Genomic DNA, 22,562 nt, shown 5'->3' with positions numbered 1-22,562 from the left:
TGCGTTTTTTCAGAGAAGTTTGCTGACTCCTGCTATAATCCATTAAACACAAACCCTTTAAGAGCAAGGATTCTGTTTAAATATTTCTGAATGAATTAATGACTCTGTCTCTAAGAATAAACATCAAAAATAATAGTTGATGACCAGGGAATAGAGGAGTCAGTAAAAAAAGAAATCTAATTATTCACTGTTCATATTTCTGAGGTGTTAGTCATGTCTGCCAAGAAAACAAATTAAATATGTTCTTTTCCCAATAAGCTTAACAAAGAACATACCCTAGTAACTATGTTGTTAATGACTGAGGAGACAAATTTGGGATGATAAGCCTTTCAGGATAGGGTTTGACATAGAGCACCATGGGTTACAGGTACCTTTGTACTTGGCAATTTGCTCAGCACTTGGCTCAACAACTTCATTGTTGATATGAATTTCTGGATATTGAATCTGCACTTTGGAAAGAATTTGAAGATCAATTTCACCTAGAAGACAAGCATATGGAATATATAATGTAAGTCCAGAAAGAAATGATTAAGAATAATTTGAGGTAGTATATTATGTCTTACTTGTACTAGGAAAACCCAACATAAAGAATAATGCTCAACTGTTGCCCTGCCACATTGTCTATGATGCAGAACAGGTAGGTTGTAAGTAGGAATAATAATATGACTTGAGGAGGGCTACGATTATTATTCCTTCCTTCATTCATATAACCCTTTATATATTATTACCATATTATGTTAAATCTAAGATGCCATTAATTCTAGGACTCGGTCAACTCTTCTTTTTGTATCACTAGATCAGAAAAAACACTGTCAATTATAATTTTAAGATTCCATCAACTGAAAGAGGTATCCCAAATTCAGAGATGTTAAAATATGAAAAAAAAAAAAAAGAAAGAAAGAAAAAGCACCTAAGAATTGATAAACTAGGCTAGGCCAGAAGCATATAAAAATATGTCAGAAGAAAAATATGTTAGGTACAAAAAAAAAAAAAAAAAGACAAAAAAGATGTCAGACATTCACTTTCAAATACACCATGGTCTAGTGGAAGACATAGGCATGAAAGGAACCCTGTCGGGTTGGGCCATGGTGGGAAGAGGAAAGGAGACGGTGAGGGAAAGGAAGGAGGAGACGTCAGAGAAAGGGAAAGCCTGAGCTCTATGTTACAGGGTAAGTGGAAGATAGCTCAGAGACTTCTGGGAAAATGAGGAATTGCAGGTAGATAGGACAGGTAGATAGAGACATGAAGTCAGGGAACAGAACGGTGTATATGGACTACTGGCACTTCAGAATTTTGGAATATTCAACAAGGCAGGCATCCAAGCAAAAGGTGATTTCAGTGAGGTAAAATGGAAAGGAGGTTATGGTAGAATAGATATGTATTCATTAATTCATGCACCAACAAATAATTGCATACTGTGTGTCCGGCACCTCACTAGGCTCTAGCAAATAAAGTTAGAAAGAGCACAAAGATACCTGCCCTGATGAAAACTTACCATGTAAATGATTGAGTGAGAGAGATGGTGATAGGTTTGATGGACTTGAGTTCCAAACCTGTCTTCTCCACTTACTAGGTGTATATAACTTTCAGCAATTTGCTTTACCTCTCCAAGCTGTATTTTCCTCATCAGAAAAATAGCAATAATGATAGCACATAATTTATTAATTGTGAGGGTTCAGTGAGAAAATGCGTATAAAACTCAGTGTAAAATAGACACCCATTAAATAGTAGCTTTTCATTAGTTTTATTGCTTTCATTGAAAATGAAAATATCTCCTCTGTCCCTATTGCTGATGTCTCCAACTTAAGTTCTGCAATTTTATTCTCTAAGGTTATGATGTTGACCTTTACTAAAATAGATCTATGTGCTGGCAAGACTAGCCTATGAAAATGATGTTTGTCTTTAACATTTTGGTATAAATGACATTAACAGAACCTCTACAAGGTTAGATATGGCAGGCAACAAAAGCATAAGTCATAAGACTAGAAGGTCTGGCAGAAAGGAAGTGAGGGAGATAAATCAGGAACAAAAGATGCTAGACTAGGAAAAAGGGCAGTCAAACAGCACCATGAGAGCTCCAAGTACTGGTAATAGGAGCTGGTGGGGATGGGGAGGGGAAGAAGTGGAAAGGAAGCTGAAATGGAGGATAAAGGAGCTTATGTGACAATTTTCTGGCCTCACCAACATGAAACCTTTTATACTTTCTGTAATAACTCTAGCTGCCACTTTTTGGCCACCTACTATTTGTCCAACACTGTGCTCGGCACTTTACTTGGATCATCTCACTTAATTCTGACCACAAAGTTATCACAAACTCCACAATATTATTCCCAACCAGATAAGCTGATTAAAGTAATTTGACACTCAGGAGATATTAATATGCTTAAAGTTTAAGGCACATTTTTCTGACTCTAAAGTGTTTGTTCTTCTAACTACTCATACTAAGAAACAGGAAGATACCAAATACTAAAAGGGCATAAGAAGTTTTTTTTTTTTCCTTTCTTTGCAGTAATTATTTTTGAATGATAAAAAAATAATAATTACTAGGGCAAAAGGCTGATAAGAAAAGCTGTGGACTAATGAGAAATAGATTCCAGCTTGCCCCAAAGGGCCAGAGGCCCTCTATCAACCTAGATATATACATTTTAAGACAGACAGACAGACAGAGCATGTGAGCAGGGAGGGGAAGGACAGAAAGAGGGGGAAACAGAGAATCTTAAGCAGGCTCCATGCCCAGCTGAGAACCTGATCCAGTGCTCAAACTCACGACCCTGGGACCATGACCAAGAGTCGAACACTTAAGCAACTGAGCCACCCAGGCACTCCCAACCTAGCCATATATTTTAAACAAAAAAAGTCATTATTTCTGAGGATCCCAAATCCAACACTTTGAAACTCAGAAGGTTGCAGTAATTTTCCCCTTGGGGCTTGATGAGCTCTTCTTCCCCTAAGATGAACCCCAACATTTTGGATCTGCCCAGATGGCAGAATGTATCTAGCACATCCCCAAGGTATATTCCAATACTGTTATTTTCCCAACCAGCAGAATGTTCTACCACAGAGCCAGCCAGTCCCTCTTTTTAGGGCAATGATGGAGGGCACCGTATTAGAATAGCACCTGAGACATGGAAACCATGGGTTTACTAACAACCTCTGGACTGTGAGTCCATGTGTGGACATAAACCCTCTGTACATTCTCTGCTGGATCCCTAGCAGAAAGGAATAAGCAACAGAAGGAGATAATGAAACTATTTCACCAGGAATTAGCACATAAAATCCATTTCTGTCTTCATAAGTTGAGTAACCACACTTCCTGTTTGCCAGGGACAGTTATACTTTTTGCTTGTTGTACTGGTGTCCCATCTGGTTTTATTCTTGTCCTATTCTTGTCCTTTAATTTTTAACCAAATATCATTATTATTAGAATATCATTTTTGCAAATAGTTTTTTAATAACTATTTTATAAATTGACCAATATAATAAAAACCTGTTCAATAAATAAATATTTTTTTTAAATTATAATAATTTTAATTCTTTACCCAGTCCCTATAACTTTCACTCTTTAAAAAACAAAGATTTATTTATTTTAGGGAGAAAGAGAGTGGGGTGAGGGGCAGAGGGAGAGGGAGAGAGAATCCTCAAGCAGACTCCCCACTGAGTGTGGAGCCTGATGCGGGGCTCGATCCCAGGACCCTGAGATCATGACCTGAGCCAAAATCGAGAGTCCAATGCTCAACTCACTGATCCATCCAGGTGCCCCTATGGCTCTCACTCTTAAAAGTATTCTGGGTTTGACAATAAGTAATGCCACCATGCTTATGAGACACATATTCTCATGTGCTATATTTATTATTTATATTTATATATTTATATTATATATATTATTTATAATGGACTATATTATTTCTTATTGTAATAGATTAGACAGATGATAGATGATACATAGATAGATAGATGATAGGTAGATAGATGATAGATAATAGATAGATGTTGAGGTCACCCAAAATATAATACATTCCTTGTTCTCATACCCTACATAGTTTGCTTTCTAGTATCCCTCAGAAATAGGAGACATGCATTTAAAAAAACGATTTATGTGAACATCTTCCTCAACAAAGAGAGAATAATAAAGAGGTAGTTCAGATGTTCTATAGTATTATGTCCTATAGTCTAGCCTAAACATCTAGCATTTAGTTATAAATATATTTTTTAGTATATTACCTATACTGTTCACTATCCATCCAGTCTCCCAAGCTTTGCTCCTTCCTTCTTTCTCCTTCTCTAGCCATGTGTAAATTTCCCTGCTAAATGTTTCTTACTTTTTTCCATTCCTATTAGCAATCCTTGCTCAGGCCCAAATTATCTATGTCTTGGAATTCTGCAAAAATACCCTATAAATTCACCCTATCTTTGCTGAACTTTGTCCCCCAAAGCCATCACTAAAACAATCATTCAAAACTCTAAGCTAAGCAAGCCCATCGCTTCCCTGCTTAAAACCTTCTGACTGATCAACTAGATAAAGTCCAGGCTCTTAAACTGAGCATAGACCACTCTGCCTGCTTCCTATTCTCATCTCTCACAGCTTCATAGTTTGAAACTTTTGGCTCCAGGAACCTTGAATTTCTTGCATTTTTACCGTTCTTTCTCTTCTGCTGCCCTCCACATACACCATGTTCTTCTGTGCTTTTTTTGTCTTCTGCCAGGAATTCTCTCCCCTCACTTCCTTACATCATCTGACTCCAACACATCTTGAACTATTCTACATATTACTGATTACCTTGGTAGTCTTTCCCACAGAGCCTGGAAGTAGCATTAAAATCCTTCAGACAGAAACTACTCATCAGTTGACTGGAGTTGGCAACACAGATAAAACCTTGTGTTCCCTAATCTAAATTATTGCTTTACTTCACTTATTATATTCGCTAGCAAAGACTTGATTCTAATGAGTTTATTAAAAAGTATCAAGGACTCTAAAATGCTAGATTGAACAACTGAGTAGGTTTGATCATCAATCACTGAAAAGCCTGTGAGGGGTTATCTGAACTGTAGTTCCAGGAGCCAGCAATGAGAGATTCAAACAAACAAACAAAAAACAAAAACTAAAAAAAGAAAAAAAAAAAGGAAGGAGACCATTTGTTCTTTCTTTCTCAACTGAATCTTCCTTAGTAGGAGCCATAACATTATGAATGTGTTCCACTATCAGACATTAAGCACCCTATAAATACTTTTAGACAGCACACAAGCCAGACTAATGTGCCAAAAGAATGGCAGAAAGTAAACTAGAAATGAATCGATCAAATAATTCAGAAATTCTCAGCAAATTCAGAGGTAAACAAAAGAAATGTGGAAGCCAGCACTTTTATTGTACATTGCAAAGCCTCCTGGGAATCCTAACTTTGAGATCCAAGAAAACAGCATTTAAGGGGAAAAAGGTACATGTTTATCTCAAAGTCAGTCTCTTTTTACAAACGATCTCTTATTAGGCATTGCTTGATCATAATTCTGACAATTGTAGACTACTTATTTATAACATTCTAAGCCTTCAGCTACATAAATGCCAATAGTTGTTTGGGTTAACTAAAGCCTTACTATGTGTTTCCCCTTAAAGTTTTGGAAAAAAATCTGCAGTTTCCTGTGACAAATGGAAAAATTATAATGATTAAACAACTCTATTTCAATATACTATCCTTCTTTTAGAGTCTGTGCATTTTATGATGATGTAACTGATTTTTCCAGTTGGTTAATATGTGAAATGAGCGAAGTTGAGAAAATTCAAATGTGTCAAAATGTTATAGAGTACTTCGTTTCAATGTCCAGTGTTTAGAAAGATATGCACCAGTTTACAATCATTGGTTATCTCAAGTGGTGGAATTATAGGTTATTTTTCATTCCCCCCTCCCACTTTTTTTTTTTAACCTTTCATTCCAGAATTGGAAACCTGTACTTCCACTCACCATTTTGCCCATACCCCCAACCCCCTCCCCTTGGGAAACCACCAATTTGTTCTCTGTATATAGGAGTCTGTTTCTGCTTCACTTGTTTGTTTTGTTTTTGTTTAGATTCTATTTGTAAGTGAAATCATATGGTATTTGTCTTTCTCTGATTGACTTATTTCACTTGGCATAATCCACATTGTTGCAAATGTCAATATTCTATTCTTTTTTATTGCTGGGTAATATTCCTGTGTGTGTGTGTGTGTGTGTGCATCTTCTTTATTCATTCATCAGTTGATAGACACAGGTTGCTCCCAAATCTTTGCTACTATAAATAATGCTGCAATGAACACAGGGATACATATAGCTTTTCAAGTTAGTATTTTTGTTTTCTTTGGGTAAATACCCAGAAGTGTAATTACTGGACTATATGGTATTTCTATTTTTAATTTTTTGAGGAATCTCCATACTGCTTCCCACAGTGGCTGTACCAATTTACATTCCCACCAACAGTGCATGAAGGTTACTTTTTCTGCACATCTTGCCCATTGTTATTTCTTGTCTTTTTGATACTGGCCATTCTGACAGATGTGAGGTGATACCTCATTGTGGTCTTGATTTTCATTTCCCTGATGATTAGTGATGTTGAGCATCTGTCTATGTGTTTGTTAGCCATCTGTATGTCTCCTTTGTAAATTATCTATTCAGATCCTCTTCCCATTTTTAATCGGATTATTTGGTTTTTCTGGTGTTGAGTTAGGAGTTCTTTATATATTTTAGGTATTGACCACTCATCAGATATAGGATTTGCAAATATCTTGTCCCATTCAGTAGGTTGCCTTTTTGTTTTGTTGATTGTTTCTTTCACTGAGCAAAAGCTTTTTGTTTTGGTGTAGTCACAATAGTTTATTTTTGCTTTTGTTTCCCTTGCCTGAAGAGACGGATCTAGAAAAATGTTTCTAAGACCAGTGTCAATGAGATTACTGACAATGTTTTATTCTAGGAGTTTTAGGCTTTCAGGTGTCACATTTAGGCCTTTAATCCATTTTGAATTTAATTTTGTGTATGGTGTAATACGATGGGTCATCTTTTGTATGTAGCTATCCAGTCTTCCCAGAATCATTTACTTAAGAGACTGTCTTTTCCCCATTGTATATTCTTGCCTCCTTTCTTGTAGATTAATTGACCATATAAGTGTAGGTTTATTTCTGGGCCCTCTATTCTGTTCCATTGATCTATGTGTCTATTTTTGTGCCAGTACCATACTGCTTAGATCACTGTGCTTTGTAATATAACTCAAGATCCAGAATTGTGATGCCTCCAGCTTTGCTTTTCTTTTTTAAGTTTGCTTTGGCTATTTGGGATCTTTTGTGGTTCCATCCACATTTTAGAATTGTTTGTTCTAGTTATTTGAAAAATACTTTTGATATTTTGATAGGGATTGCATTTAAATATGTAGATTGTTTTGGGTACTATGGGCATTTTAACAATATTTGTTCTTCTAATCCATGAGCATGGAATGTCATTCTATTTCTTTGTATCATCTTCAATTTTCTTCCATCAATGTTTTATAGTTTTCAGAGTACAGATCTTTTACCTCTTTGGTTAGGTTTATTCCTAGATATCTTATTATATTTGATGTAATTATAAATGGGATTGTTTTCTTAATTTCTCTTTCTGTTGCTTCATTATTAGTGTAGAGAAATGCAACAGATTTTTGTACACTGATTTTGTACCTGCAGCTTTTGAATTCATTTATCAGGTCTAGTAGTTTTTTGGTGGAGTCTTTAGGGTTTTCTATAGAGAGTATCATGTCATGTACAAATTGTGAAAGTTTTACTTCTTCCTAACTGATTTAGATGCCTTTTATTTCTCTTTGTTGTGTGATTGCTGTGACTAGGACTTCCAGTACCACGTTAAATAAAAGTGGTGAGAGTGGACATCCTTGTCTTATTCCTGACCTTAGGGGAAAAGCTCTCAGTTTTTCCCCATTGAGGATAATGTTAGCTGTGGGTTTTTCATATATGGCCTTTATTATGTTAAGGTATGTTCCCTTTAAACCTACTTTATGGAGGGCTTTATCATTGATGGATGTTATACTTTGTCAAATGCTTTTTCTGTATCTATTGAAATAATCATATGGTTTTTATCTTTTCTCTTATTGATGTGATGTATCACATTGATTGATTTGCAATACTGAACCACCCTTGCTTCCCAGGAATAAATCACACTTGATAGTGGTGAATGATTTTTTTTTAATGTATTGTTGGATTCTGTTTGCTAGTATTTTGTTGAGGATTTTTGCATTTAAGTTCATCAGGGATCTTGGCCTGTAGTTCTCCCTTTTAGTGGTGTCTTTATCTGGTTTTGGTATCAGGGTAATGCTGGCCTCACTGAATGAATTTGGAAGTTTTCTTTCCTTTTCTATTTTTTTTTTAATTGTTTGAGAAGAATAGGTATTAACTCTTCTTTAAATGTTTGGTAGATTCACCCATGAGGCCATCTGGTCCTGGACTTTTGTTTGTTGGCAGTTTTTGATTACTGATTCCATTCTTTTGCTGGTTATTGGTCTGTTCAAATTTTCTTTTTTTTTTTTTTTTTTTTTTGGTTTTAGTAGTTTATATGTTTCTAGGAATTTATCCATTTCTTGTAGGTTGTCCAATATGTTGGCATATAGTTTTTGATATTATTCTCTTATAATTGTTTGTTTTTCTGGGTGTTGGTTGTTATTTCACCTCTCTCATTTGTGATTTTATTTATTTGAGTCATTTCTCTTTTTTTTCTTCATTAAGTTGGTGAGGAGTTGATCAATTTTATTGAGTTTTTTCAAAGAACCAGCTCCTGGTTTCATTGATCTGTCCTATTGTGTTTTTAGTTATCATTTATTTCTGCTCTGTTGTTCCCTTCCTTCTGCTGGTTTTAGGTTTTGTTTGTTGTTCTTTTTCTTGCACCCTTTCATAAGGTTAGGTTGTTTGAAATTTTTCTTTCTTCTTGAGGTCAGCCTGTATTGCCATAAACTTCCCTCTAAGAACTGCTTTTGCTGCATCCTAAAGGTTTTGGACTGTTATGTTTTCATTTTCATTTGTTTCCATGTACTTTTTTATTTCTTCCTTGATTTCCTGGTTGACCCATTCATTGTTTAGTAGCATGTTATTTAACCTCCATGTATTTGTGGTCTTTCCAAACTTTTTCTTGAGGTTGACTTCTAGTTTCATAGTGTTGTGGTCAGAAAATAAAAATGAGTAGAATGACTTTGATCTTCTTGAATTTTTTGAGGCGTGTTTTGTAGCCTAATATGTGATCTATTCTGGAGAATATTCCATGTGCATTGGAAAGAATGTGTATTCTGCTGTTTTAGGATGGAATGTCCTGAATATATCTGTTAAATCCATCCGTTCCAGTGTGTCATTCAAAACCATTGTTTCCTTGTTGATCTTCTGTTTAGATGATGTGTCCATTGATGTAAGTGGGGTATGAAAGTCCCCTACTATTATTCTATTATTGATTGTTCCTTTGTATTTGTTATTAACTGTTTTATGTATATGGTGCTCCTATATTGGGTGCATAAATATTTACAATTGTTATATCTTTTTGTTGGATTGTCCCCTTTATTATTATATAGTGTCTTTGTCTCTTGTTAGAGTCTTTGTTTCCAAGTCTAATTTGTCTGATATAAGTATTGCTACTCTGGCTTTCTTTTGACATTCATTTGCATGATAAATCCCTCATTTTCAATCTGCAGGTGTCTTTAGGTCTAAAATGAGTCACTTATAGGCAGCATATAGATGTGTCTTATTTTTTTGTCCATTTTGTCACCCTACATCTTTTGATTAGAGCATTTATTCCATTTACATTCAAAATAATTATTGATAGGTATGTATTTATTGTCATTTTATTTGTTTTGTGGTTGTTTCTGAATATATCCTCTGATCCTTTCTTGTCTTTCTCTCTTTCATGGTGTGCTGATTTTCTTTAGTGATATATTTGGATTTCTTTCTCTTTACTCCTTACATATTTATTAGTGGTTTTTAATATATGGTTACCATTAGGTTTGCATATAACCTCTTCTGCATATAGCAATCTACATTAAGTTGATGGTCATTTAAGTTTGAACCCATTCTTTACCCTTTTACTCCCCATGTTGTAAGTATATGTTGCCATAGTTTGCATCCTTTTACTTTGTGAGTTACTTGACAAATTTTTTACAGAAATATCCATTTTTACTACTTTTGTGTTTTCTACATTTATACTGTCACTTTTGGTCTCCTCTTTCTACTCAAAGTCCCTTTTAATATTTCTTGCAGGCTGATTTAGTGGTCATGAACTCCTTTAGTTCTTGTCTAGGAAACTCTTTGTTCTTGGCTGAAGATTTTCCCATTCAGCACTGTGACTATATCATGCCACTCCCTTCTGGCTTGTTGAGTTTCTATTGAAAAATTTCCTCCTAGCCTTATGGGTTTTCCTTTGCATGTTATTGTCTTCTTTGGTCTTGCTGCTTTTAAATTTTTTCCCTTATCATTATATTTTGCCAATTTAATTACAATATATCTTGGTATGGATCTGCCTTTGTTGATTTTGATGGAATTTCTCTATGCTCTTGGATCTGAATATGTTTCCTTTCCCAAATTAGGGGTGTTTTCAGTTATTATTTCTTTGCATAAATTTTCTGCCCCCTTCTCTCCTTCTTTCTGTGTTATTTTCTGTCAAACAAAATATGCTGATCTTGAGCTACAAAGTTAAATGAAAACCGAATTCTTAAAATCCCCCTTCTTGCAAATTGCCTTCCTTTGTACCACCCCATTCCTCAAATCAGCCACAACTATAAAATGACTTTTCATGTCTCTTTGGGGCTATGTTGAATCTTTATTTTTGTGGTTGTAATATCTTGATTTCATATGAGCTATATTTTAAATGCATCATCCCTCTAAATATAGGCATGATGCATTTAAAATATGGCTCATATGAAATCAAGATGTGGAACTTATGAAAAGTTCAAAAACAAGGAAAGGGGGATCTCATCTTCTAGAAAACCTTTCTCCACTCCCTGAACTTCAATGGTATATCTAATGAGATGTCAGAGGAATGTTGCATTCTTGCTTGAAATCCAAGGTCAGCTGATTAAAAATAGAAAAAAATATATGAAAAGGAAAACTTAGAGGTTATGGATAGACAAAACTGAGCTCAAATTTAGTATTTGCCAGAATTATCTTATACAAATGTATTAATATCTCTGCCTTTTAAAGTACATATCTGTAAATTAGGGATAATGTGGTCTATGCTATTGTAAAGGTCAGAGGCACTATATGGAGATCTTGTACTTCAGTTCATAATTATATAGTAATTGCTCAATAAATTGAAGCTATTATACATTAACTCAATGAATATTTTTGAGCACCTACTAAATGCCATGTCCTAATCACTAGAGATAAAGCAATGAATAATACAGACAAAAACATTCAACTGTTATGGATGGTGATAAGTCTCATGGAGAAAATCAAGGCAAAAGGATCAAGGGGAAGCCATGGAGGGGAGTTTGTGATTTTCAAATGGATGGTCAAGTAGGCTTCACGTAAAAAAGTGACATTTAAGAGAAAGTTTAAGGAGATTGGGAATGAGGGAATGAATTTTGCCCTTCTAAATGGACAGCTCCATAATAAAATGATAACTTATAAGAGCACTCATCATGTATTTGTATTATCCGGCTTGTTCTTCTGACTTATCCTCCATCAAATGAAACACAAATCCCAGCTTGAGAACCCTGGGGTTTCTCAAAATGAGAAAATATGCAGGTCAAGAAAATGGAGGATTAAAGACTGGAGATATAGCTTGCCATTTGATTTCCTTCTATTCTTGCTTCATTTCTCATATTGAAATGTATGTGAATTCTTTAGAGTATCAGCAGGAAAAATTTTATTCTATTACATGTTGCATTAAGATTATTATCTTCCTTGTTCTCTCTACTAGAATATCAGGCACATACACACAAAAAAAATTGTAGGGAGAAAAATTACCCAGATAGCTCTGTACTTAGTGATGAAAAATAATTTCAGCTATGGGTTTGCAACCAGAGCAAGAGCAATCTGATGTTGAGCTGCAGTGGGAAAGATAGAAGATTCTTGACAAGATTACCTCATCTCTCTCTCTCTCTCTCTCCCTCTCTCTCTCCCTCTCTCTCTCTCTCTCTCTCTCTCTCTCTCTCCCCCTCTCTCCCTCTCCCTCCCCATCTCTCTCTTTCCCTGTGTGCCTCAGTATTCAGGCAATTCTGTATAGAAATATGAGATAGAATATTAAAATAGCTGTAGGGTCTCAAGAAGGGAATTATAAATTCTGAGTCAAAAGGGCATTGCCATTTGCTTTCATGTGTCTTCTGGCTGTTAGCCCAGGAACAAAACTGCCTAATACTTTGCAACTGCAGGAGGCCTAAGAAGAGCCATGCTACCAAAATGTTGTATGAAGTACAACTTAGAGAAAATGTCCCAAAAGATGCTGAACACTGAAATGTAGAGATATTTGATAGACAATTCACATAAAAGACTGAATTTTGCCTTAACTTTTAATTTATAAATTTTAAACACATAGATACTTGACTGCTACATACATACAAACACATACATAGAAAGAAGTAAATTCTATCAATACAATATTGTAATGTTCAAAAGTTATATTGATTTACCCTTAATGAAGTGCTAACTTTCTCTTAACTTTCCTTCCTCATGCCCAAAGACAGAACTTATAAGATGAAACTACTTGAATTGGCTAAGGTAGTCCAAGATAATCATGTAGATGGTGTGATTTCATCAACATTGGCATGCATGCATGCTCTCTCATGCCTCTCTGTCTCTCAAATAACCTTCACAGGTTCTTATATGAGCCTGCAACATTAATAATCATTAAAACACAAATTTCCTTGTTGAGGAAAATTATCAGTCATTTATACCCTTGTATGAATAGAATCTGAGGACCTGCTATCCTCATGGAATAAAAAGAAAGAAACAATATTTCCAAATGTCTCAAGGAAGAGACAGTGGATAGCCACCATCCTTTTGACCACCATCACCCTCATCATAATGGCTAACATGTACTTGGATCAGGCATGGGAGAATCTGTGTGCTCTGAAAAAAAACTCTGCTAAGCTATAACACAGATTACGTGGTTCTTAAAATATTTATACAGGTATAATGCTGTTACCAGAGAGTCAGAAATGGCCAAAGGAGTGTCCCAAAAAACATATATGTGGAAGCAGTGCTATGGGCATCGGCCACATAGCTAAAGTTGCTGTCAGAAGTCAAGGAGTCTACTCTTTACCATCATCTCTCATCAACCATAAGATTATAGTTTTAACTCGGTTTATTCTTCCTGTCCCTGGTTATAAAATAAATACTGTATAAAACTTGAGAAATAGATAAAGATATGAAGTAGAAATCAAATAAATAGCTCACTACCAGAGAAAACAAAAGTTAACATTTTGGCTTATTTCCTTCTAAGCTCTTCTTTTTTTACTTTCAAACAAATAATTTCCTTTAGTCTACCCAGGAGAGATCATTATGTATATGAATTATTTTGATTTTCTTACTTGAGAGTTAAACCATGAATATGTCAAAATGTGTACTTAAATGCGTTATTTATGGCAGCAACACTATATTCTCTGAAATGGAATACTTGTTTTAATTATAATCTTTGATACTATAATATAAATGTAATATAAATGTATAAATATATATGAATATGTATTTATATGTAAATATAATTTTATATGTAGTTAGTTGATATATAGTTAATTTTTTTCTATTATGAAGAACCTGACAACAAACCATGACTTTTTGTGCAAAAATCTTGATTTTTTTCAGATTAATTCCAAGAACCAGAATTAATGGTTAGAATAAGCCCCTTGGTCTTTGGTTGTTTTAAAAATAAAACAAAACAAAAGACAAGGCCTAAGGACAAGGGTGCCAGATGCTGAGAAAGGATGCAGGTTGAAGAATTGTAGCACATTCTTAGAGGCCTCCTCGTTGGGCAAGATCAGTCTAATTGCTGGAGCAATTGGAGATGGGGGGCAGGAAGCCAGGGGTATGGGGTGGGAGCAGGCATGTCCAGGAGTCCATGAAGAGGGGCTGAAGCAGCAGCTGGGGCTGTGGTGGAACAGCAGGGGAGTGGCTGTGTATTAAGTATGTCAATATTTTTATGGCCAGCATGAACAGGTCTTTGTGTATTTGATGAATATCAGAACTTTTTTTGATACATTACTTTCAGGAAAATTTTTGTACAAGCTTTTGTACATGAAAGCTTCCATATTACTGTAATCTCATTAGTATTATATATTGGCTTTTTATATCTTCTCAAATTGTTCTCAGTGAAAATTTGAACTTTTCTTCCAATAGTTTGCTTATTTTCATATTAAATATAATTATTAGCTAATCAAATATTTTTCATCACTTCTATCAGTTATTGTTAATGGAGACAAAGCTACAGAAGACCCTGGGCATTGACCCCAATCTGTATAATCCCCAAGGCCCTTTATTAGGTCCACCATCTGCAAAATGAAGATGAGAACAGACCCTCTACACCAGGGTTGCATGAGTGTCTACATTAAATCACAAAGTTTTATTCAGTAGTAAATGTCAAGTGGAAGCCTATTCACTAATTAAGAGACTGTCCCAAACTGTCATAGGAACTGACAAGATACAAAGTTTTCCTTCAGCAGAATTGAAGATAACCACATGTTAAGGACTTCCAAGCACATTGTAGATACTCAAAACTGAATAAAAAAACTCATATGTTAACAATAAAAGAACGTGGATCTATCACATTGCTTTTTATCTGTTTTACCTATATCAGACCATTACTACATTCTTATGAATTCTAAGGCTGCACAACTGAGCTTATTTGCTTTTCTAAGTATACAGTCATTTAATCTACAAATAATGGTAGTTTTGTCTTCACTCTGCTCATTATCCTGTTTTCCTGTTTCAAGCCTTATTGAATTACCCAAAACTATCTTGTTTACTCTAGTTTTAATGACAGTGATTCCAATGTTGTAGCATTATGCTTGCTTCAAATTGGTAATGTATTTGTTGTTAATAATACTTCCATTTCACTTGAAAGTTTTAAATACAATACAAAGGGGTAAACTATTTTGTTAAAATTATATGTATTTTTAATAATAGGGTTATGAATGTCTTTAACAAAACTTGTTATCTGAGGCCCCAAACTATGATTACTCAAAGCAGACAGTCCTAAATTCTAAAAATTAGTGAATCAGTAGAGTCCATATCATAGAGTAACTGCTAGCATGCTGCACATGAGTAAAATAGTACTTATTCATTTCAAGTTATAAGCAACTAGAATACAGATTAAAAATTACCTGCATGTCTAGAAGTCCCATTTAAATTCCACTTCCTCAATATAGCCAAACATTGTGTTAGCCATACCACTCTGGAGAAATGCCTACCTCTTTCTAGAAGGTTACTCATGAAACCGTAGATTTTCTGGACCAAAAGCACCTTTAATGGCCCCAACATCCAAGAAATTAGGGCCTAAGTCCTTTCCACAGCATGGCTGAAAAGTACTTTTCAAGCCTATGCTTACTCCTAGAGTCACAGATAACACCTTATCTCTCAAGATGTGTGCTTTCATTTCTGGACAAGTTTGATCAGTAAATTGTAATACTGACTCAAGAAATCTTTCTCTATTACAACCATTGGTTCTTTAGGGGTAAATATTCTCTAGTTTGATCAACAGGAAATATCTGAAGATGGGAATAAGCACATTCAATTTTTATTTTTCTCTGGGTCCCCCCCCCCAAAAATCCCCTAATTCTCTGTATTTCCCCAGTCATTCCCAATTTGCTGATATAAACTGTTGGCTTACTCTGGACCACTGAAAAACATTAACCTTTGCTTCCTACTACCTCCTGGCTTCTAAAATTGACACACTGGCTCTTTCTGTCACTGCCCTAATTATACTTGCTTCACTTCTATCCAACTAGCTTAGAAAATAAAACTTCTGTGTCACCTTAACATGTCATTATGAACAGAGACAGAATTAATAATCTAAAAGATTAAATTTTCAAATAGCTGCTTATTACTAAGTACCTAATATCTCCTTTTCCAAGTCAATAATTAACTTTTATATTTGTTTCATACAGTCTGTTGAACTGGACTAAAGTCAAGAGACCTGGCTTTTGTTCTGCCTTGGTGGTTCTCAGGTTTCTTATCTGTAAAATGAGATGGTTTCTAAACGCTTTTCTATTTTTTAATCTCAGTAGGAATGCCGATGTCTATGTGTTGCAGCACAAGAAAACCACCTAATTGCTCTTAACATATGTCAGCAAAATTATTACCAAAAAGATGTCATGAGAGATTCATACTACCTGTATTTCATATGTGAGTTGCTTCAGTTGACTAAATAGCATCTATAGTGGCACCTGGGTGGCTCAGTTGGTTAAGCATCTGACTCTTGATTTTGGCTCAGTTCATGATCTCAGGGTCCTGGGATCGAGCTTTGTGTGGGGCTCTGTGCTTAGCAAGGAGTCTGCTTGAGGATTTTCTCTCTCCCTCTACCCTTCCCCCAACTCTCTCTCTCTCTCTCTAAAAAAATCTTAAAAAATTATCAGTAAACATATATACCATTATATATGTTATGGCAATTGAGTCAGTACACAAAAGGTTAATAAAAATAGAAGTAGAAAGCTGGATAAAATGAGATTATTTGAGTTATCATCTTGTCTAATCCTTATAAAACTCTCTGGCATTTGAACATAAGAACTGAGCAGTATAGCAGGTTCCCCTTTAAGCAGAGCCCAGAGCAAGGAGAACACATTGCTTATTACTGCCTTCTGGAATATTTTTCCAGGCATAAATGCATGCAGTGTAAATTACTAGCATTCTCCTTTACCAAAAAGAATATGTTCTTTTTTTTTTCTTTATGTACTATCTAGCATAAAGACGATATTCATTAAGAATCAAATAATAATGAAACCCCATTGGGTGGTTCAAGCATCAGTATTGAGGATGAACCAAAAAGCATATTCTATGACACTTAGAATACAATGCAATTGTTCTCAATACCTAAAAACAACTGCTGAAATGAACATGGTATGAGTACTTCAAGACCTTGAATAAAAGCAATTCCAGTTGCTTTGTGTTCCACTAAAGCACAAACACATGCAACTTTACACTTCCCAATTTGGGCTCTATAAAAGCTACATGATATTTTTCTCTTGATTTCCTCTCCTTAATTTTTGGGTTCACATATTTATTTCATACATTTTCCTAACATTAAACATATAATCTATGGAAAGCAGTGCTATTTATCAATTGTATTTTATTAATGTGGTAGATTAAAGATGTCATTAAAAAGTTTGCCATGAGTTTCCTCTCTTTTGAACTGCTCAGAGCCCTAATAATTGCTCAGCTTCTGAACTGAATTTCCAAACATCCTTTTCAAAAACTTTACATTCTCTCTTAAATAGTGGAATCTCTCCACACAATCACCAACCTCTACAGAAGAGAAGCAGAAGACAGAAAGTGTGTATAGGTAACCCCCTGCTCATGTTTCTGAAAAGGACATGAAATAGGCTGACAAAGAATATGAGCATTAAGTGATAAAAGCAGCAATTTCATTTAGAGAGGTTTTTAGTTTCTTTGCTTTTATTTGTTTTTTCATTGTAGTGGGGAGAAGTGGTAGCACCAATATGAATGCAGAGAAAATATTTGCACTAAAGATATGCAGAAAATGATCTGCAGGTATCTGGGCAACCAGGAAGAGGACATTTACACAGTGAAACCAGAGAGGTCTATAAGCTAAGAAGGAAGTAGAACCTTGTAAGATACATTATAGGAGTTGAGCACAAGTATTAGACAGGGCCAATGGCCTTGTTTGCCATGGATTGGAGTTCAGTGACTGACTTGAAAGGATACTGAAGTCACAGGATAATGCAAAACTCTCAGGTATGCTATAGATTGTAGAACATGTGGGGAGACCATTTCTCTAAAAGATAGGAAGTTCCTCATTGTATAGTAATATATTGTTCTTCTGCCCAGTGCTTGCAGTTAGGCAATGACATGTTATCAGATAAGCATGTCCCAGTTGGTATGTGAGCACTTAAACTAACTAAATGCTATAAAGCACTGCTTTTTCATTCCAGAAACATGTAGACCTAGGAATTTTAAATAAATCAATTTTTATTTCATATAGCTTACTTACTTGAGCAGAGAATGCTAATTATCTATAGCTTGAATTTCCCTTGGAGTTCTTATATTTCTGATCAATCTCTTATGAAGAGTAACCTTAAAGGGCATCCATATTCTCCCCAAGGCAGAGCCTGTTATTAATACAGTGTTAGAGCTCAGTCAGAAAAATTCCAAGTGTTGCTTCCTTTGTTTTGATAAGTTCTCTATATTAGCTCCTATGTGCACCTTTATGTAAGGAATCACTGTGCAGGCCAAATGTTCCTTTCTCTAGATAGCTTATAAGCATCTGGATAAATTTACATTAGAAATTCAATTAACTTTATATTAAAAGGTCAATTAACTTAGCCATGATAGAGATTGTTTTTAATTACTTTTCCTTGCAGGGCTTCTCTTCTTGTCCAAGCACAAGTGACACTATCAAATGATAGACTCATTACCTGTTGGGTGCCTGAAACTCATATGCAAAACTCACTGGAAAGGACGGTCTTGGTTAAATGAATTTACTTTTATAATCCTTAGGACTTAGAATATCAGTAAGCAATGACAGGGTATTTTTGCTTAAACAATCTCTATAATATTGTTCATGACAGTATCCTTCATTATTTGTCCTTGCTGGTTTCTCTTTTCTTGGTGGAAGATGATAATAAATAAAAATTATTTTAAATAGTTAGCCCTTATTACATCATATCACAGTATATTGTATGAAAAATGAACAAATGATTACATTAAAAACAAGTGATTCTATTCCATTAGAGGGCTCTTAGCTATCTTTGTGTTCACATGGGTCACAATTTAACTCATTCATGTGTCACTAGAGGACTTATACTTGAGATTACCACTTGACACTATATAACAAGTTGTAGTGTAGTGTCTACTTGTTACCAGGAGGTAACCAATACTAAGCCATCACTTAATCAAAAGAAATAATGAAAGAAAGAAAGGTATAAATATATAAATAATATATATGATTATATTTTACATATTAATATACTAACTCAGATCTCCAGGTGATTAGCAACTTAAAACAAACACTACTCAGAAGTTTGATATAAGGTAAAGTCTGCAGATGAAATTTTTTGTTTTATTTTTGAAGAAGGGACCAGCCTGTACCTTACAGGAGCAGTAACAATATGCTAAGTATGATATAAACATTATCTGTATAGTTCTCACTACAACCCTATGAGATATAATTCATTGTTTCCATTTTACTGATGAGCAAACAGAAGCTTATATTCCAGCCAAGGTCACACATTTTCACATTCTAATGGCAGAGTCAGAAACTACACCCGCATCAGTCTGCCTTTTCAGATTTCCCATTTTCTCCTAGGATACAAGAACAGCTCTAAGAGTAGTGAGACCATGAAGTGCTTATAAAAGTTGATTTGGGAGTGTGTTGGAGGGCAGTTTGGGAACTGAATCAGAGGAAGGGAACTGTTTTGGCCAGTGCAACTCAAAGAGTGGGGCCACAAGAGTATAAATTAACTATGTAATTAAACATATTTTCCGCCATTATCTCTAGTTTCTCAGTGAAGGGAACTGTGCACTGATTTGCATTCCAGTGGATGCTTCTTATCTCCTCCAACCATTAACAGTTTGCAAACCAGCAAGCAGTCCGTGGACCACACTTGGGTGGCACAAGCTTATGAAATTTTCCTTTACTGTGAACATTTAAATGATTTTGGATAAAAGTTATCCTTAAAATTACTCTATGTGTTTTTCCATTTATAAAAAAGTATTAAAAAGCCACATCGGGGCAGCTGGGTGGCTCAGTCAGTTAAGCATCTACCTTCAGCTCAGGTCATGATTCCAGGGTTCTGGGACTGAGCTCTGAATTGGGCTCCCTGCTCAGTGGGGAGCCTGCTTCTCCCTCTCCAGCTCCCCCTGCTCATGCTTGTGCTCTCTCTCTCTCTCTCACTCTCTCTCCCTGTCAAATAAATAAAATCTTAAAATAAATAAATAAAAAGCTACATCTTATCCATATTTCAGATACTAATGAAGGCTTAAGTCTTAAGTGTTATAAAACTATGGGGGCCCTTAATCTTAGTTGAATTGATAACTACTCTTACCAGTTTTAATTAGCCAGTCTCTTCCAAGAACAAAGAAAAATAGTTATCTTAAAGAATGAACAATATTGCCATCAAACAGCATGATGTTTGGAGTGAAATACAAATTTTAAAAATGTGTTATTCATACCTGCACCTCCGCCAATGCTTAGAATCTTAATTTCTGATTTTCTATCACCAATCCTGAAAAAAAAAATTATGTAGTTTAAGAAAAATATGCTATGTGCTTTGTAAAATCTGATTATCAAGTCTAGTTGAAGAGAACAAACTAAAATTATAATGAACAAACACTAGGCCAACATGAAAAGTCACACTCATGTCAGTAGTTACACTGTTGTGTTTAGAAATCTTTAGAAAATAGGTTCCACTCATTAATGATTTTCAACTGGGAGACTTTTAGAAACAGCACTATAAACATTTCAGAGATAGGAAATGCCATTTGTTTATAGATTGTTTGGAGAACAAAAACAAATAAAGTGGGTCTTTGAGTCTAGTGATCTAATAAGCCACCCGTTATAGATGGGAGGAAGGCTAAAGTGATTCACGCTGTATATCTGCCTTCCTTCTTTCTTGCTAACTTCCTTTCAATGAACAAATGTTTATTAAACATTTATTATGTGTCTGTATTTAGCATTGGGGATACAAAAATGAATAAAACACTACTTTACTCTCAAGTTAAAATGTGAGATAATAAAGCTCAGTATTAAGAGAAGAGAAAGATGGGAGAGTAGGAGGACCCTGAACTTATCTCCTCCCACAGACATACTGAGGCCACAGTGACATATAATGCAACTCACCCTGAAAACAACCTGAAGACTAGCAGAACAGATATTCCACACCTAAAGACATAAAGAAGCCATATCGAGAAAGGTAAGAGGGGTAGAGATGTGGTAGGAAGCAAACCCCCAGCATGGCAACTACAGGCTGGAGGGATCTCAAAAGCATGGAGAAACTTCCTAAGGAGTAAGGGGGTGAAGCCCACCTGAGGCACCCCCTGTTATAGGAACCTGTACCAGGAAGACAAACCTTCATAACATCTGGCTTTGAAAATCAGCAGGAAATAACTCCAGGAGAGCCAGGCTCTAGGAAACAGAGACTGTTCTTAAAAGGCCAGCACACAATATCACTCAATCAGAGACCCAGTACAGAGACAGAAGTTTGAAAAGTACCTGGACATGTAGGGAGGAAATTGATTGACTAATCTTGGGATTTGTGCTGGAGGGGCAGGGATCTATAGAAGCTTTCTCCAGGAATGGAAGTGCTGGCAGGCATCATTTTTCTTGCCCTTTCTCAGTCTGGCAAGCTGGATGCTGGTAGGAGACAATGCTGACACTCTCCGTCTACTGCTTGCTCACACAAGGGACACCCCTGGAGCACCTGGTTCTGGCAAATGGGGGCATTGCTCTACTGAGCCCCACAAGATGCCTTCTACATAAGACCACAACTTTCAAGACCATGAGATATAGCTGACCAACTAATGCATAGAAATAAACAGAGAGTCATATAAAACTAGAAGACATGGGAATATGTTCCAAACAAAAGAACAAGACAAAAATCAGAAAAAGAACTAAATAAAACAGATAAGCAAGGTACCTGATGCAAAAATGAGAGTAATGTTTATAAAGATGCTCACCAGATTTGGAAGAAGAGTGGGTGAACTTCATGAGAACTTCAGTGAAGAGACAGTAAATGTAAAAAAGAACCAATCAAAGCTAAAGAATACAATAACTGAAATGAAAAATATACTAGAGGGAATCAACAGCACATTAGAGGATGCAGAAGAAGAGATCAGCAATCTGGAGGTCAGGATAGTGGAAAGCACCCAGGCTGAACAGCAAAAAGAAAAAAGAATTTTCAAAAAAATGAGGATAGGTTAAGGGACATCTGTACATCAAGTGTACTAACATTTGTATTACAGGGGTGCCAGAAGGAAAAGAAGGGGAAGAAAATTTACTTGAAGAAATAATTGCTGAAAACTTCACCAACCTGTGGGAGGAAGCAGTTCCAGGAGTCACAGAGAGCCCCAAACAAGATGAACCAGAGGAGGTCTACACCAAGATACATAATAATTAAAATGCCAAAAATTAAAGATAAGATGAAAATCTTAAAAGCAGCAAGAGAAAAGAAAGCAGTTACGTACAGGGGAAATCCCATAAGGCTATAACTGATTTTTCGCCAGAAATTTTCCAGGCCAGAAGACAGTGGCATGATATATTTAAAGCTGAAAGAAAAAAAAAAAAAAAAAAAAAAGCCTACAACCAAGAGTATTTTACCTGCAAGATAAACATTCAGAATTGGAGGAGAAATAAAGAGTTTCCCAGACAAACAGAAATTAAAGGAGTTCATCACTACTAAACCAGATTCACAAGAAATGT

The 22,562-nt window shown here is 35.4% G+C and overlaps 1 protein-coding gene across 1 annotated transcript in view; it reads right to left on the bottom strand.

Moving 5' to 3' along the window:
• Positions 1-22,562, bottom strand: part of HNMT (histamine N-methyltransferase) — a 41,677-nt gene that overhangs the window by 11,853 nt on the left and 7,262 nt on the right. The window contains exons 3-4 of the mRNA XM_045868944.3: positions 20,318-20,370; positions 372-479 (exon numbers count right to left, since the gene is read on the bottom strand). Coding sequence (XP_045724900.1) covers positions 372-479; positions 20,318-20,370 — 161 coding nt within the window. The remainder of the gene's footprint in view (positions 1-371; positions 480-20,317; positions 20,371-22,562) is intronic.

This window comes from Mirounga angustirostris, unplaced genomic scaffold (genome assembly GCF_029215605.1).
Source record: "Mirounga angustirostris isolate CCGP_5_RB_7025 unplaced genomic scaffold, mMirAng1.0.hap1 SCAF_3, whole genome shotgun sequence".
Lineage (NCBI taxonomy): Eukaryota > Metazoa > Chordata > Mammalia > Carnivora > Phocidae > Mirounga > Mirounga angustirostris.
The sequence above is the reverse complement of the archived record's forward strand: the minus strand, read 5'-3'. Positions and strand labels throughout refer to the sequence as shown.